We start from the raw sequence: 17644 nt of genomic DNA on the forward strand, positions 1-17644 counted from the left end.
GGGGCCACCTCCCCTGCCCTAGCCGGGCCACCACGCTGTCCCGGCTTTTGCCCGTGGACCTGCCTCCCCCCGTGGTCCCGGGTTCCACTCGAGGGTCTGGGCGCCTCTCCGAGACCAGGGCACCAGCCCTCCCGAGGAGTGGAGCGCAGTGTCCGCCCGCTAGGGCCTCGGGCACGCCAAGTCAGCCGGGGTTCGCTAGTCCCAGGGAGCTCGCAAGGGGCCCCTCCCCGGGAGGGGTGGGGGGCGTCAGGGCTGGAGAGGCGGAGACGTGCGGAGGGCGAGGGAGAGGACCCGCGGCGGTGGCTGGCCGGGAGGAAAAGGAAAGCAGGCTGGCACAGCCTCTGCCTTCGGAGGCTCTCACTGCGCACCGCCGGCCGCCTTCTCCCCGGCTGAGCGAAGGTGAAGGGGAAATCCGGGCGGGACGGAGCCACCGGAGACCGCTCCCCGTCACTCCCACATCCCGCTCGACAGAGCTGGGGGTCTTCATCCCCAAGCTCCTCCTCTGAGACTCCCCGGCGACCCAGGCACTAGAAGGGGGTCGTGGTCTGAGCCCCCGCTCACACGCTGAGCTTCTAGGGCTCGGTGGGGAGAGGAGGCGTGGGCTCCGTCTGTATTAAGTACCCAGCGGTGGTGAGCTCTGCTCCACGAAATTACAGCCCACAGCATCCGAGGTTTGGAAACCCCAGGGCGGAAGGGGACCTCGAGTCCACGGGCCTCGGACTCCGCACGTCACAGCTCAGTTGCGGGGTCGCAGTGCGGCTCCCCCCCAACTGTCCCCTCTCTAAGCTCCCCTGTGGAGCGGCAGGTGCCGCAGCTCCACCCCCCCCCCCACCTACGGCCCCAGCAGCACTCCCGGGCCATTGGGGGGTGGGAGGAGGTGTAGTGGAGTCTCGAGTCTCCAGCTGCGGGCCCTCCCATCGGAGCACCCTGAGATCTCGGTGGAGAGGAAGAGGGGATTCAGGGGGCTGGGAGGAGGGGGAGGAGGACTGCGGAGCTCAGTCTCCGAGCTGTGCGCGGGAGGGGGAGGGGCAGGGGCTCCCTTCCAGCCTCCGGGGTCTGGGGACTCTGGGATGTAAGGCGAGAGCAGGGGGGTGTGACAATTCAGCAAAGGTCGGGACGTACCACGGAGCCCAGTGGCGGGGGGGGGCAGAGGACTTGGTCACCGAGGGGAGCCCCCGCCCCCCTTCGCCAAGGCCTGCAGCTGAGGTTGCAGGGCGAACTGGAACTGGGCTCGCCGCAGGGGGAAGCGGCGCGTGAAATCCGCCCCCTCCCCGTACCCCACTTCCGAGGGGGTGGGCGATAGAGGGGAGGTTGGGGTTGGAGCAGCGGCGCGGGGGCCCCTCCCTCGCACCTCCCCCCACCGGACTTGGTCGCGCCCGAAGTGTAACACTTTCTCTTTGTCGGAGGAGCTCCGCTGTTTCTTGTGCTGTAGCTCGGGTTGCGGCGGCACCCGTGGCAGCCCTGGCGGACGCAGGAGCGATGGCAGCGACCGATATAGCTCGCCAGGTGGTGAGTGCGGAGCTGGGGTGCCGGCGCCGGGGGCCTGGGAAGGGCGGAGGAGACCCGGCCACCGCCGCCGCCGCCGCGGCGAGGGCAGCGGGCAGCATCCAGGAGCCAAGGCGCGGCGGGACGACTTCTGCTCCCGGGGTCAGCGGCTCACTCCCCCAGCCTGTCCCCGAGAACGCCGGTGGCGGGCGAGTGGCGGGGGGGCGGGGGGGGCCTGCTGGAGGAGGCTGCGGGCGGGCAGCTGAACTTGCATTGCCCAAGAGCTGCAGTGAAGCGCCGCCGCCTCCCTCGCTGCAGCTGCCGCCGCGCCGCTGGGGCGTTGCCGAATGAATGGCCGAACGAGCCGCCGAGCCCTCGGGGTCCCAGGCCCCCTGGTCTCGCTTCCTCCGGCCGTCGGGCCGCGCCCCTGCGCCCAGCGTCCCCCTTCCCCACCCCCCGCGGGACCCGGGCCTCCTGCGGAAGAGGGGCGCGGGGATGGGGTGAGCCCCGGGCAGGAGGCGGTGAGTGGTGTGGGGGGGCGGGGAGGTGACTGGCTGGGGTAGGGTTTCTCCATATGCATTACATATGTGACTGCGTCTGTGTGTGTGTGTGTGTGTGTGTGTGTGTGTGTGTGTGTGTGTGTATATCACCGTGTGCGTCTGAGTGCACGCGCGCGCACTCGTGCCTCCCGGGCGGGCGGCGGCGCCGGGGCTGTGACCCTAGAGGAGTCCGCCTGGTTCTCTGTGGGCGCTCACCTCCGTGGCGTGTGTCCGTGTGTCCGTGTGTCCGTGTGTCCCGGCCCCTCTCTGCTTGTGCTGGGTGTCTCCGGGTCCCGCGTGTGCGTGTGCGTGTGCGCGGCTCGCTGGCCTGTAGGCGGCTGGCATGTTTCTGGGTCTGCGGGCCCCTGGGGGTCTGCCCCGGGTGCGTGTTCGGTGTAACTGGGCTTGTATGCCAAAACCTGTGGAGCTGGCTTCCTTCTACGGGGACTCGGGAAAATCAGTGTGAGGCTTGCAAAAGCCGTGCCGTCTCTCTTTTTGTTGGCAGCTGACTCTGGGGAGGGGTGGGGGGGCGGGGAAGAAAAAAAAAACAAAACACCTTCTTTTAAAGAACTGAAGTTTTCCAGCCTGGGATATTCAGAGAAATCACACCGAAGTGACCTGAGGCTCCATATTTGTTTGGGGTTTTTTTTAGACCAGAAGTTTGGTTGTAAAGGGAGGGGATGATTCCATTTGGGGGTAACAATCTAGCCTTTCTCTTCATCCGTGGGTACCTGGGGTCTTCAGAAGCCCACGATTACCCACACTCTGTGGTGAGGGAGAGTGAGGTAGAGGTAGGTGAACCCCATAACACCGAATAGTACTGGATGAAAACCTCTGAACCACGCGCGGGCGCGCGCGCGCGCGCGCGCGCACACACACACACACACACACACACACACACACACACGTTTTTAAACCTTGTGGCTTACTAATTTAGGGAAATAGTCCATGCAATTCCGGTGCAAAAAAAAAAAGCCTCTAGGTACTTGGTGTAATTGAAATTGATTTGTTTTTGTTTTCAAAATCTGAATCTAGACTCTGGTAGTATTTTCTCTACAGGATATATATGAATTTATTCCACCCTCTTGTCCCTGTCTAGAAGGGTAGGATGATTGCTTTTGAACCTCCCCAACCCCTGCAGACCCCAGCACCAGCTCTTTAGGCAGTCATGATGTGGAAGGGCTAGGAGTAGATAGACAAAGCTCTGTGATAGTGGAATTTGAGAGAATTCTCTTCTCTCTAAGATTGGCACTGTCATATTTATTGCTGTGGCATTTTGAAGGTTCCCAGAGTGTTTTTCTGCTCCCTGTTACCTGCATTTTAGAAATGGCATGGCTTAAGTAGAGGGATTCGTCTCCTGGATTATACTTTCTCCATCTTTAGTGACCAAAAAGGATGCTAATGATTTTTTCTTGTCAGCTAATTAATTTGCATCGACCTGTCCTTGCTCTGTCACCAGTCCCCCTTGCCTGGATTAGGATTGCTGTTGTAATGGGGAACATTCCAGAAGGTTGTGTTTCACCTCAGGCGGACTGAGGCAACCCAGAGGTCCCCTTTGTTTGGCAGATGGGGGGTGGGGGTGATTTAGGGCCATTTGGTTTGCTTTGCATGGCTCCAGTTTGCTCTGGCTGGCCTTGCCCATACTGTATGATGAAGAACATAATTGTATGCCAGATTCTGAAGCTCAAAGAGCAGCCCAAGCACTTGAGACCTTGTTATCAGGATAAATGGGTTTCTGGGAAAACTGACGTCACTCTCCCTGCCCCCCTCCCCCAGTCTGTAAAGCTCTTGTTTATGTGTCATTTGTCTCTCTGCTCTCCTTTGTGTCTGCAAGAAGTTGTAATTCACCAGGGGAAGATGGAATTAACTCAGGAGACCTTGGATGTCTGGTTGCTGCTTGTTTCTTCCAAAGAACATGTATCCAGGGTTTGGGAAGAGAAGCCTGGAGAATCAGCCTAAGTGTGCCTAGCGTAGGAGTTCTTTTGGAGGAGCTCTGAGACATGGTGCCATCCAAGCAGTGCTCTGGTGTATGCGTGGGGTGGGTATTCTTTCCAGAATCAGTTGAAGGTCACCGTGGCTAGTAAGGTAACATCATTAGTGACTTAAAACAGGCCATGGAGTTGTTGGATAGGACCCTTATTTGGACATGCATGTCGCTTAGAAGTTCAGCTCTTGCGTACTCAATACAATCCCATCCCATCTGAATGAACACTGTGAAGATTCTGTATGGCAAAACTATTTCTCCATCGTCCACTCACTGACTTTTGACTGATAAGTATCCAGCAGCATGGCTAAACCTGGTCAACTCGACCAAAAAAAAAAAAAAAGTTAGTAGACATAGTTCCTGGCTTTTCAGCTTATGGTCTAGTTGGGGAGACAGATTGTGGACACTGTGAAATAATTAGAGAACTATAGAAGATTCTTGGGATGTCCCCACTCCCAGCCCCCGCCTGTGAGGTGTCTTGGGCTGCTATTAATATATACTCTTTGAGGTTACATGACTTGTCCAAGGTCACCTAGCAAGGCACAGCCCAGACCTCAGGGGCTGCTTCTTCTGGCTTTTTCATTGAGCTGTTTCTTTCAGTGTTGCATTTTGGGGTCCAGACTTAAGTGCTGGCCCATAGAAGGAATGGCTCGTTGATTTGGGCTTGAACCAGCACCCCAACGTGGACAGTGATGCTCTCCTCCGGTGGCAGCCAGGTAACGGCCTTTCTCCTTGATGAAAGATCTTGCGGGGGTGGGGGGGCACCTGGGTGGCTCAGTCAGTTAAGCAACTGCTTTCGGCTCAGGTCATGATTCCAGAGTCCCAGAATCGAGTCCCGCATTGGGCTCCCTGCTGAGCAGGGAGTCTGCTTCTCCCTCTGATCCTCCCTGCTCTCATGCTCTCTCACTTTCTCTCTCTCTCTCAAATAAATAAATAAAATCTTACAAAAATTTATATTAAAGAAAAAAAAAAGAAAGATCTTGAGGGGACCAACTCTGTTCTACCTGGTGTTGGTCTGGGGCAGGTATCTCAGGGCAACTGCCTACAGGCTGGGAGAAGCCTGCCTCTGCATTCTGGTCTTGCTACCAAATGGCACCTACCCTCGATTCCCCTGGAAGCTCCCTGCCTCAGCCATCGGTACCACCTCACACTAAAAGTTATATTCTAGCCCAAACAGGGAGAGCACAACCCCAGTGTGTACCCATACCTCCACTGAGGATACAACACAGAAGAAAATTTACATGGCTGGGGCGCCTGGGTGGCTCAGTCTGTTGAGCGGCTGACTCTTGCTTTCAGCTCAGGTCGTGATCTCAGGGTCTCAGGGTCGTGGCATCAAGCCCCGCAATGGGGTGGGCCCCCCCTCCCGTGCTCAGCGGGGCGTCTGCTTGAGATTCTCTCTCTGCCTCTGCCCTTTCCCCACCCCTGCTCGCATGCATGTGCACTCTCTCAAATAAATAAATAAACCTTTAAACATAAAAAGAAAATTCACATGGCCCCAAATATTAAAAAATTATTGAATCTAAACCCGGGGTCCACTGGTGATCATGGTACCATTTTCTAACTTTTCTGTGTGTTTGAGACTTTTCCAAAGAAAAAGTTGGGGGGTGGGGAACGACAATGTCCCCTCACCCCCACCACCAAATGCTTACGGGCCCCTTCCCTCGAGGAGTTTACAATCTAGTAGTGGAGGCAGACTTAAATAACTATATAATTATCATTGTGATCAGTGCTGCGCAGCAGAGCTGCTTCCTGCTGTAAGAATTCATTACAAGCGAACCCAATCCAGCCTCCAGTGGGGGCGGTGGGTGACAGGAAAGACCTCCTGAGGGCTTCTGCTAAGAAAGGGGGTGGGTGTGAAGATGGGGGAGCTCTCACTCTGCCCCTGGGCTGGGAACATTTCATTTGTTAATTCACACACTTCTATTCTCATTCATTCCTTCAACGCGTGTTGATTGGGCACCAATTCTGCCAGGCCCTGTGCCAGGTGCTGGGGATATGGTGGTGCCAAGGCACACAGGACCGTGCCCTCTGAGAGCTTCCAGATGACAGGCAGGAATCAGCCCCGTTTCCTTTCATTTCCTAAATCCTGGAAATGTTGAGAGTTAGCAGTGTTCTTATTACAAAACTGCATTACAGCTGAGCGATTTGTCTGTATAGGATAATGAGATTTTGATCTGCAGTCATGTGCATAGCATTTACCTTGCGGAGTCTCTGCTGTAAATTTTCTGTTAATTGCTGGCTTTGTTACCGAGCACGGCCCCTCCCTTTGTGTGCTGTAAGGGAACGAACCCGTTGCATGAGTCTGAACAAAACTAATTAGGAAGATAAGCCCCTGGAAAAAGGTATTCCAAAACTAAATAGGACTGATTTCTAGACTTGCCTGGGTTTCTGGATTATCAGAGCCATGGGTTCGTATTAGCCCGAACAATTGAGAAGGGCTTTTAAGTTGCGTGTACTCTTAAGACCACATTCAAGAAAGAGAAAGAGAAAAGAAAGGAAAGAGAATACCATGGATAAATGTAACATGTTTCTTTCAACGGCCTCAAAATGCTTTCATCTATATTTCCTGGACAAGTATTTGTGTCTCCTTCTTTTATGGGTACAGGGAGACCAAGGGACGTAGTCCAAAGTGTTAGTGCTGCTCAGTGGATGAAACAACGAGACACACACTGGATGACACAGATTCGTTCAAAACAACCAAACCTGCCCTTTTCGTGACGTTTCTGAGAAATAAAACTCCTGCCAGACCCTAACTTCCCCCTCTCTTCACTGCATTCCCCCAAACCCAGCGCACCGGTGGGGAGCCAGAGAAGAGTATACTTGGGTGCCTTGAAGACTCCGTGATGGTAAAAAGATTCTCAGCTTCAATCCCAGAGAGCGCCGTCATGGGTTATGTGTGGGTTTTCTTTCTTTTTCTTTCTTCCCATATTGCTTTAAATAAAAATCTTGGAGCCACCAGCCATGTAATGATGGATTATTTTAAGTAACAACTTGGGGGGGGGAGCAGAATAAATTAGAAACACAGACCCTTCCTCCTCGGTTTGGCAGGAGGAAGCTTCTGCTGCTGGGATTTGAAACTGTGGGTTTCTCTGCTGCCTGCCAGAGGAAGGAGGCCACATGCTCAGGAGGGTGAGAAATAATGTTACCCTCTTGCTCGGTGCCTCCGCATTAGAGGCAGCCATCTGCTGAATTATGCCGCGTGCTCTCTGTTGGCCCTGGACTTGGGTCATTCGTTCCACTCACTTAAAGGTGACTGGGGAAAAGATTTGCAGGCCTTCTCCGGCAGGGGGAGGGGGGGACGGGACTCAGGGCTCAGGTTTCTCCTGGCAGGGCCCCCCCCCCCCCCCCCGTGAGCCCCTCATGAAGGCCCTGGGGTAATGGGAGCAGATCTCTGCTTTCTGACCCTGATGAGGTGTGAGGCTGTGCTGAGTTTCCTTTCCCAGCAGAGGCCTGGGCTCTGAACACCGGCGCGGAGGCAGGAACTGGGTTTTTTCAGATCCACTTTAAATGGGACCAGATGGAGGCAGAGGCAAATTCAGGCTCCCTAGAGGACAGTTGGGCATTCATCCAGAGGCCTGTGAGTAAACCTTTTTTCTTTTCTTTTCTTTTTTCTTTTCTTTTCTTTTCCTTCTTTTCTTTTCCTTCTTTTCTTTTCTTTCTTTCTTTCTTTCTTTTTTTTTTTTTAAAGCAGATTGGAGATAACAGTGGCCAGAACACCTCGAAAACTCTGTTTAAATAGCCTGGCTGGAAGGGAATCTCTCTGGGTTTATGTGGGAAAGGTGACCCACTCCCAGCGGGAGTGGCCCCTGGCCTAAGGTGGAACTGGTTTTCACCTAGAATCTGGCTAGTTGGGTTAGGGTGCCCTGGGGCTCAGGCTTAGTTAGGCCCAAGTCAGAAGAGAGGCAAGTGACAGAGAGTACGCAGGAGAAGGGTCCCAGCCCCTCCATGGCATCCGCTGCCTCAGTTGCCTTCCGTGGGCCAGAGCCACCTTGTGAGCACACAGGGGTCCAGGTCGTGATGCACGACCGTTGTCCCTCTTGACTGTCCTTAAGCCACCAGCCCAATGCCCTCAAACTTTAGCAGCTTGAAGGAATATACCTGCCAACGTGGAGTCAAGCTTTTCCATTGGAAAGTGGCAGTCGGCGATGGGGCCCCGGAGCCCCACACCGCTCTTTGCCCCGAAATTCCTCTGTGACTCCGGACAAGGCACTTCCTCTTTCTGAGTCTCTGTTTCCCCTTCTGTAAACCAAGCGGGTTGGAGTAGGTGAGCCTTAAGGGCGTGACCCCTTTAACGCTGTACGGTCCTTCGGTTTCCTTGTTCTCCGGCTTAATTTCTCGTAGGCTCTTGCCGCTTCTGCTTCCAACTGAGGTGGCATACTTGAACTCCACCCCTTCCCTGCTTTGACTCTCCAGCCGGGTGGGGAGAGAGTTGTGGAAAAGGCAAGTCTGTGCTTTGAGCTCAGCGGGGTCTCTGTCAGCGGAACAGAAAGAGCCGTTCAGAGAGTCTGTCCCTGTAGGTCTATATAGCTATTGTCTTCCCGTAAAAGTACATGACAGCGGAATTTCTGTCTGTTTGAATCCCGTTTTAAATGCACTAGGCGAGCTGGCCATTTAATGGAATCCTGCTGCGGATCCTTTTATAGAATGAAAAGCCACTCGGGAATTGATCTGGTGTATTAAAGTCCAGAGTTTCATCTATTGGATTTGCCAAAAATGGACCTTCTCCCTGTATGGTAAGGAAGTTTTCCTTTGTGCTTCTGCAGGGTCGCCGAAGCTGCTCCCCACTGAAAGGTGTCCGCAAGGCTTATTTTCTCCTTGGAAAGGCCCCCAAATGTCTCTCTCCCAATTCAGAGCATTGCTACTCTTGTCAGTTTCCTCTTAGCCTGGCTTAATCGCCAGGAGGGAAATCCTGACATTTGGTGTGTGAGGCACACAGGAGGGTTTTTTTTAACCTCTGGGAACGTATCAGTGTTTTTGTGGCTCTTAAGGCCGATAATACAGCGGCATCCACTCCCCTAACTGGACGCAGCGGATATAGGGCTCTCATCCACCTGATTACTTCAGCAAGCAGTTTTGCTGCATGTTTCAGGATATGTGATTTGATTCTGGTTCCCACGAATCCTTATAATAATAAGTTATGCTGTATAATAATAAGTTATGTATGTATAATGTTATAATAAGGATAATAATAGGGCTTTGTTGTATTATTGGTAACATAAATGTTTACATACAATAAAACTGCCCCAAAGCAGACTACTTAACCGGATTTTCTGATGATCTGTGTGTAAAGCACCTTTCTGGTAGTTGTGGTTGAAGATTTTGCCAGAATATCTGAGGCTACTTTCCTGCCTGGGAAAATATCATTGTAGAATCTTTTTAAAAAAACAAAACAAAACAAAACATTTCTATTGTGATTATAAAAGTAAAAGTTGCCCCCCCAAAAGGTAAAAGATGCCTACTGTTGAAAATTTGGAAGACACAGAAAAGCAACAACACCTGCATTCCCTCCACCCAAAAGTAACTCTTGTCACCATTTTGGTGTGACGTTGACCTTTGAACAGCACCGAGGTTGGGGGCGCCGACCCCCGCACAGTGAAGAATCCACATATAACTTTCATCTCCCCCAAAACTTAACTACTAACAGCCTGCTGCTCACTGGATGCCTTACTGATAGCAGAAATAGTAGGACTAACACGTGTTTTGTATGTTATCTGCATGGCATACTGTAGTCCTACTATCAAGTAAGCTAGAGAAAATAAAATGTTATCGAGAAAACCATAAGGGGGACGCCTGGGTGGCTCAGTCAGTTAAGCGTCCAGTTCTTGATTTCGGCTCAGGTCATGATATCAAGTCCCACATCAGCTCCGAGCTCAGTGTGGAGTCCGCTTGAGATTCCCTCCCTCTCCCTCTGCCTCCCCTCCCCCCACCCCCGCTCTCTCTTGCTCTAATAAAAGAGGGGGGAAAATAAAGAAAACCATAAGGAAGGGAAAACACATTTACACTCCTGTCTTGTATTTATGGAAAAAAATCCACATATAAGTGGACCCAGGCAGTTCAAATCGTGCTGTTCAAGGGTCAACTGTATATTCTTCCAAGCTTTAAAAAATACATATACACTTCCCCCCATGATTGGAATGATCCTGTATATACAGGGTTTTGTTTTGTTTCATTATTTGCCTATTTGGTGATCATTTTCCCATGTCACTAGATATTCTTAGAAAATATTTTTATCAGCTGCTTAATATTCCATTGTGCATCCTTGAACTATTGATTTTGATCATCCTGAAGGTTTGCAGGGTCTATCAAAGCTCAGTATTTAGGGGCGCCTGGGTGGCTCAGTCAGTTAAGCGTCCAGCTCTTGATTTCAGCTCAGGTCATGATCTCAGGGTGGTGAGATCGAGCCCCACATCAGGTTCTGCACTGGGCGTGGAGCCTGCATAAGATTCTCTCTCTCTCTCTCTCTCCCTCCCTCTGCCTCTGCCCCCACCCCCCAAAGATCGGCATTCAGGGCTGAGATGGAGATAGAGAAAGGAAAGGTGGGAGAGATCAGGCCCACCAGTAAGTGACATGTGAGGCTGCTGGAGCGAATCCGATTTCAGTGTATCTACAACGTGCAGAGGCCAGAGGAGAAAGTTTAGGGACACGCCAGTCGTCAGCGATGCGTTCCAACCTTTTTGTTTTGGTCTCATACTTCTGTACTTATTTATTTATTTAAGTCATCTCTACCTCCAATGTGGGGCTTGAACCCATGACCCCGAGATCAAGAGTCCCATGCTCTACCCAGCGAGCCAGCCAGGGGCCTTGTTTTGGTTTCCTTCTTTAACATGTCAGCTACTAACTTAGCCACCCCAGCTCGAAACGGAGGCAGGAAACTCCATTGACACAGATGCGCCCTCAGTTCCCCGAGGCCTCGAGTGCTGCTCCCTTCTTCTAGCACTAAGGTTGGAAGAGGGGCCGGGGTCTGGGTAGAGGGGGACAGGGGTTGCCCATTGGGGTGCTTACGGGACTCTTTATTTTCAGAACAACAACGGTGGGAGCAAGATGCACGGCTGGAACCGCCGTAACTCGTTCTTTGTAACATGAACCTTTGAATATTCAATTAAAAAATGAAATTGGTGTGTCCCCAGGGGAGGAGGCGGAAGAGAAAGAGAGCCGTGTTTCTGCCCGTGATGTGAAATGTGGTATAACGTATTTCAAACCGCAGGTGACTGCAGATGGGGAGAAAACAGGAAATGTAATTGGGGAGGGGGGGAGGGGGGCTCTTTCAATTCTCAGGAGCTCTCTTTCGTTTTGCCTTCCTTTTAGCTCTTCTCAGACTCTGCATCCTAATTACCCCTGCTGCAAAGCTGAGTGAGAACTCTTTTTTCTTGTATTAAAAATGTTTTTAAATGACACGGGTAATGTGTGAATACATTCATGCTGTCAAAAGATCACACAATATGGAAGCATACTGACTAACCCCCCTGAGTACGCCCCTATTTCCACTCCGCTCCCCTGAGGTAGCCACCGACGTTCCTGGTTTGGTGGGATTTTTCTGGCTCCTCTCCACGCACTCACATACATTTATGTGCAAACACACATATATATCGGGCTTTTTTGTATACATGGACCCCCCCCACGTGCTTGTTCTTCTATGACTTCTTTTTTCTACATTATAATATGTCTTGGAGATATTTGCATTGGAACTTACCTGCTGCATTCTTCTTCTTCTTCTTTAAGGATTTATTTATTTAATTTTTTTTTTAAAAGATTTTATTTACTTACTTGACAGAGAGAGAGAGCACAAGTAGGGGGAGCAGCAGAAGGAGAGCGAGAGGGAGAGGGAGAAGCAGGCTCCTCCCTGAGCAGGGAGCCCAAGGTGGGGCTCGATCCCAGGACCTTGGGATCATGACCTGAGCCGAAGGTAGACGCTTAACCGACTGAGCCACCCAGGCACCACTATTTATTTATTTTAGATGGAGAGAGAGAGGGAGAGAGAGAGAGCACATGAGTGGGGGGAGAAGCAGAGGGAGAGGGAGAGAGAGAATTTTAAGCAGGCTCCCCGCTGAGTGTGGAGCCCAACGTGCGGCTTGATCCCACGACCCTGTGATCACAACCTGAGTGGAAACCAAGAGTTGGGTGCTCAACGGACTGAGCCACCCATGTGCCCCAAGACCTACCACATTCTTCTTAATGGCTGCATAATATTCCAGAATGTGCATGTATCATAATTTAGTTCAATATTTTTCTTTATCATTTATGGGTTTTTCCTCTGGTTTTTCAGTATTATCATCAATGCTGTAATGAATTTCCTTGTACGTGGATCGTTGTACAGACATTGAGTTTCTATAGGATAGATTCCTAGGGGAGGTTGCAGGGTGACAGGAGATGGGCCCTTTAAAAAAAAGATTTTAGGGGCGCCTGGGTGGCTCAGTTGTTTAGGCGACTGCCTTCGGCTCAGGTCATGATCCCGGAGTCCTGGGATCGAGCCCCGCATCAGGCTCCCGGCTCGGCGGGAAGCCTGCTTCTCCCTCTGACCCTCCGCCTCTCATGCTTTTTCTCACCTTCTCTCTCAAATAGCACACAAATGTGGGGGTGGGGGGCGGGGAGCAGAGGCAGAGGGAGACGCAGACTCCCCGCTGAGCAGGGAGCCGGACGTGGGACTCCATCCCAGTATCCTGGGATCCTGACCTGAGCCGAAGGCAGACGCCACCCAGGCGCGTCGGAGATGGGCCCTTTAACATTTTGGTGACCGTGACCTTTCTGGCATCTCAGTTCTAGCCTTAAACATGGCACCCACCACCTGCTACTCAAGATGATAACTTGAGGTATTAGTGTTGGGTCAAGTTGTCAGTTCCATCTTCTCTTGTGCACATTGTAATCCAGGGAACGTTCAAATTAACTGCAATCAGAGTAATTAAGACTTCCATTAATCAGACCACCTTAAGGAGAAAGAGGAAAGAGATAAGATAGCAGAGCTTTAATGAGGGAGGGGGCAGAAACTTCCAGGGGCTGTCCTGGGGTCACTATACATTCAGTCCAATGTCCTTTTTCCCTCTACATATTTAGCTCTGAACAATGAGGACTAATACTCATAATGATGACCTTGACATCTTATAAGATTTATCAAAACAAGAGTCAATGGTGCTCGCTAGACAGGATTTCCTAAAGCAGGAAATATATATACAAATATATTTTTGAAGCTTTCTCGACTATAAGCACTAAGACAAAAAGTTTGCTTCTTAAATCTGAGCACAAAAAACACAGTAACCAGCTCCCATGTCCCCTTGTCCTCAAACCCTTCCAGTTAATTTCTGTGTATTGGATGGACACTGGGTAAACAGATACAGAAGAAATAAAGATTTTAAAGTCATCAGTGACCCTCACCAAATTCCAGATTAATGGTTATTTCTCTGTAATTCTTCCTGACTTCAACCTCGGCCTCTGGTGCTAGAAAAGGATTGGGTCATCTCTTATTTTTCTGATCATTTCCCTTTCGTGGAAGAATCCTTTCCATCTTCCCATTCTTTTTTTTTTTTAAGATTTTATTTTATTTGACAGAGAGATAGAGAGCACAAGTAAGCAGAGAGGCAGGCAGAGAGGGAGAAGCAGGCTCTCTGCTGAGCAGGGAGCCCGATGCGGGATTCGATCCCGGGACTCCAGGATCATGACCTGAGCCGAAGGCAGCCGCTTAACCGACTGAGCCACCCAGGTGCCCCTCCATCTTCCCATTCTTTACTTGTGGGCATGTCCTATATTCAATCTCCAGCTCTTTTCTGTACTATCTCTTGGAGAACACATCCAGTTTCATACCTCCCACTCCTAAATTCATACCCCAGTCCTGAATTCTCCTTGAGCCTACAATCCCATATGCGTAATTGTTGGATTTCTTCTGCATATCCCACCAGAAAATCAAAACTGTCTTATTTTCCTTAACCTACAGAATGCTTTGGGGTGCCTGGGTGGCTCAGTCAGTTAAGTGTCCAACTCTTGATTTCAGCTCAGGCCGTGATCTCAGGGTCCTGGGATAGAGCCCTGCATTGGGCTCTGTGCTCAGCTTGGAATCTACTTGGCTTTCTCCCTCTGCTCCTCCCCCGGCTCATGCTCTCGCTCTTTCGCTCTCTTAAATAAATAAATAAATAAATAAATAAATAAATAAATAAATAAAATCTTTTAAAAACATGCCTTTACAAATCCAGAAGACAGAGACAAACACCAATTAAAAAAAATGGGCAAGGACATGAATAAGCAACTCACATATATGTGTACATATACACAACACAGGTGTAAAGCTGAACTAGAAGAAGAATGTTCACTTTCACTAATATAATGCAAATTAAACGTTGTGATGCCATTTTTCAATGATTCTTTTCACAGTGGTTAAAAAGCTTCAGAAACTTAGTGTTGGTCTAAGTATAGGCAAACAGACCCTCTCACATATTTGTGGCGGAAATAGACGTTTGTACTATTCTCTATTGAATGATTTCTCAGTATGTACCAAAGTCTTTCAAATGTGTGTGACCTTGGACCCGGCGGGCTTCAATCCTAGGAATTTAACTTAAGCCAATAATCAAAGATCTATGCAAACCTGTAAGAGCGAGAATTATTGTTTATATTATTTAAAACTTGGAAACATGCTGAATGTCTAGCAGTAGAAGACTGGTTCAGTGGAATGCTATGTGGCCAATACAAATAACGCTTTAGAAGTATGCTTAATTTCTCAAGGAAACATCCACACTCTATTAAGCGTCAGGCTAAGAAAGGGAATTTGCAGAATTATCCCTATTTTGTAAGAAACAAAAGGTATGCAGACTGGAGGGAAACACATATAAATGTTATGAATGGTTGTTGTTTTCTCATTTATCATTTTTCCCTGTGTTCTAAAAGTTTTACAGCGAATGTTGCTTCCTTTTTGAAAATAAAAACCCTGGGGCGCCTGGGTGGCTCAGTTGGTTAAGCAACTGCCTTCGGCTTAGGTCATGATCCTGGGGTCCCGGGATCGAGTCCCACATCGGGCTCCCTGCTCAGCAGGGAGTCTGCTTCTCCCTCTGACCCTACCCCCTCTTGGGCTCTCTCTCTCTCACTCTCTCTCTCTCTCTCTCAAATAAGTAAATGAAATCTTTAAAAAAAAAAGAAAATAAAAACCACTATAAATGTAATGTTTTCATAATAGCTTATTTAAAACCAGAATCCTCCCCCACTAAGTGAGCACCCTTTCCTGGCTTCTCTCTTTTCTGGGCATGGGGCCACCAATCCAAGCTCCCAGGCTCAGAACCTTTGCAGCCTTGGAGCCTTGATTGTCCCTTCACTCCCCCTAACCCAATCACCGACTGAGTGATCACCCTTCTTTAGGACATCTCGCAAGTTTGTTCCTCCCTCCTGAGTCCCAAGTCAGAGCAGCTCAGTTCAACCAGCATTTATTGGCACCGTGCCTGGATGTCACTCTGCCTGGATGTCACTCCATGTTAGTGGAGTCATCTGTCCTCTGCCTCTGCTCCCTCTCTCCTCCAATCAGTCAGGCGTCCCGCAGCTGGAATGATCTTTTGAAAAAGCTACTTGTATTGTGGCTCTCCCCACCCGAAACACTCAAAGGGCCCCCAAACTCCTTTGCCTAGGGAATAAAGCCCATGCTCTTTCTTCAGCTATTTAGGGCTCTATACAGCACTGGGCTAGGTGGGAGGTAACAGTCGGGGCAGGGGGACACAGGAGGTCCTTGGTGAGTTATTGACAATGAAAGAAATCTTTAAGAATAAGGTGTGGAGGGGCACCTGGGGGGCTCAGGTCAGTTAAGCATTGACTCTTGATTTCAGCTCAGGTCATGATCTCAGAGGTGTGAGATCAAGCCCTGCAATGAGATCTCTGTAGGGCTCCGCACTGGTTGTGGAGCTTGCTTAAGATTCTCTCTCTCCCGGGGTGCCTGGGTGGCTCAGTTGGTTAAGCGTCTGCCCTCGGCTCAGGTCATGATCCCAGGGTCCAGGGATCGAGCCCCGCATCGGGTTCCCTGCTCGGCGGGAAGCCGGCTTCTCCCTCTCCCGCTCCCCCTGCTTGTGTTCCCTCTCTCACTGTGTCTCTCTCTGTCAAATAAATAAATAAAATCTTAAAAAAAAAAAAGATTCTCTCTCTCCCTCGCCCTCTGCCCCTCTTCCCCACCTTTCCCTCTCCCTAAAAAAAAAAAAAAAGATTCTCTCCCTCTGCCCCTCTCCCTGACCTCTCTCTCTCTCTTTTTCAAAAGATTTATCCATTCATTTATTTTAGAGAGAGAGAGAGTGCTGGTTGGGAGGGGTGCAGAGGGAGAGGGGGAGAGAAACCCAAGCAGACCTCGCACCTAGAGTGGAGCTTGATGCGGGGCTCGATCCCACAACTCAGAGATCAGACCTGAGCTGAAACCAAGAGTCCAACGTTCAACCCACTGAGCCACTCAGGTGCCCCTCTCTCCCTCTCTTAATTAAAAAAAAAAAAAAAAGCAGGAGGGGGGGCGCCTGGGTGGCTCAGTCGGTTAAGTGTCTGTCTTTGGCTCAGGTCCCAGGGTGCTGGGATGGAGCCCCGTGATGGGCTCCCTGCTCGGCAGGGAGTCTGCTTCTCCCTCTCCCTCTGCTGCTCCACCCTGCTTGAGCTCTCTCTCTCTCTCTCTCTTTCTGTCAAATAAATAAATAAAATCTTAAAAAAAAAAAGAAAAGAAAAGAAGAAGGAGTGGAGTTCTCCCCATGTCTCCACTGTGTTCAGTTTGAAAATCCCCTTTCCTCGCCTTTTGGCACTTGGACCAGAGGCCAGAGTTTCACAGTGCTGAATTTGGAGACAGGAAGAGGCAGACAGGGGTGATAAAATATGGCTCAGGAAACCTCAACTCTGAGTCTGTCCCAATTTCCGATGCCTGCTACGTAGGAGGATCCATCGAAAAAAGCATATTGGCTCTTAAGTCTCTCTCTCCCCTGCAGTGTTGAGGACCAAGAACAACCAGCGGGAAACTTATATCTTCGTTTGTTTGCTTGAAGAAAAAGAGGGAGGAAGGGGTGAGGGGAAGCAGAAAGGGGTGTATGTAGAACCAGCCCCGAGTGCCGTGGGTCACGCATGAACCCCAGCTGTTTTCAGGTGCCCCTCTGGGGCCCGGAAGACGCCAACCCAGACTGAGCGATGGCATATGGTTGTGTGTCAGGAATACTCCGCTGGGAGTACATGGGGTGAGACGTGTGAGGGTAATGAACTTGCCAGATGGCAGTCCCGGCCCTAGCCCTGTCTCTCGCTCTTGGAACACCCCATGGCACCACTGGGTGCAGGGGCTATCTGGACACCCGTTCTGGCAACAGCAGCTGCTGAGGGGCTCAGGGACCTAGCCTGAAAGCAGGTCCAGGCAAGCAGAAAGTGTTCCTGCTAGCACAGCCCAGGATGCTGGGGCGGGCCTCCTGACACTGCCCAAGCCTTTCTTGGATTGCTCTGGGCACCCTTCTGGTTCCCGGAAATCTCGGTGTAGCCCCCGCCCAGCAGAAACTCCCGGCTTCTTACATAGCCCATACCTCCCGTTTAGCTGCGCCCCACCGTCCTCCTCTCTTCCCCTGGGGCCATTGGCGGTTAGCACTTTTCTTGAGTACATGCAGGCCTCTCCCCCACCCCCAACCCCGGCTCCTTGGAAGCCTGCCCCAGTTCGAGGCTCTCCCTGTTT

At 50.8% G+C, this 17644-nt stretch overlaps 1 protein-coding gene across 9 annotated transcripts in view; it reads left to right on the top strand.

The window, feature by feature from the left end:
* Positions 1 to 380: 380 nt before the first annotated feature.
* The window catches only part of SEPTIN6 (septin 6), a 66998-nt gene continuing 49734 nt past the window's right edge, over positions 381 to 17644 (top strand). For 5 of the 9 annotated variants that reach the window (XM_027608043.1, XM_027608041.2, XM_027608049.1 and 2 more), the window contains exon 1: positions 1818 to 2006. In XM_027608043.1, the coding sequence (XP_027463844.1) occupies positions 1833 to 2006 (174 nt within the window). In that variant the 5' untranslated portion in view covers positions 1818 to 1832. Of the gene's footprint in view, positions 400 to 1362; positions 1510 to 1817; positions 2007 to 7456; positions 7586 to 8606; positions 8742 to 17644 lie in introns of those variants that run through there. The other 4 variants (XM_035725540.1, XM_027608047.2, XM_027608045.2 and 1 more) reach the window with 4 other exon arrangements.

Source organism: Zalophus californianus, chromosome X, assembly GCF_009762305.2.
Source record: "Zalophus californianus isolate mZalCal1 chromosome X, mZalCal1.pri.v2, whole genome shotgun sequence".
NCBI classification, from domain to species: Eukaryota; Metazoa; Chordata; class Mammalia; order Carnivora; family Otariidae; genus Zalophus; species Zalophus californianus.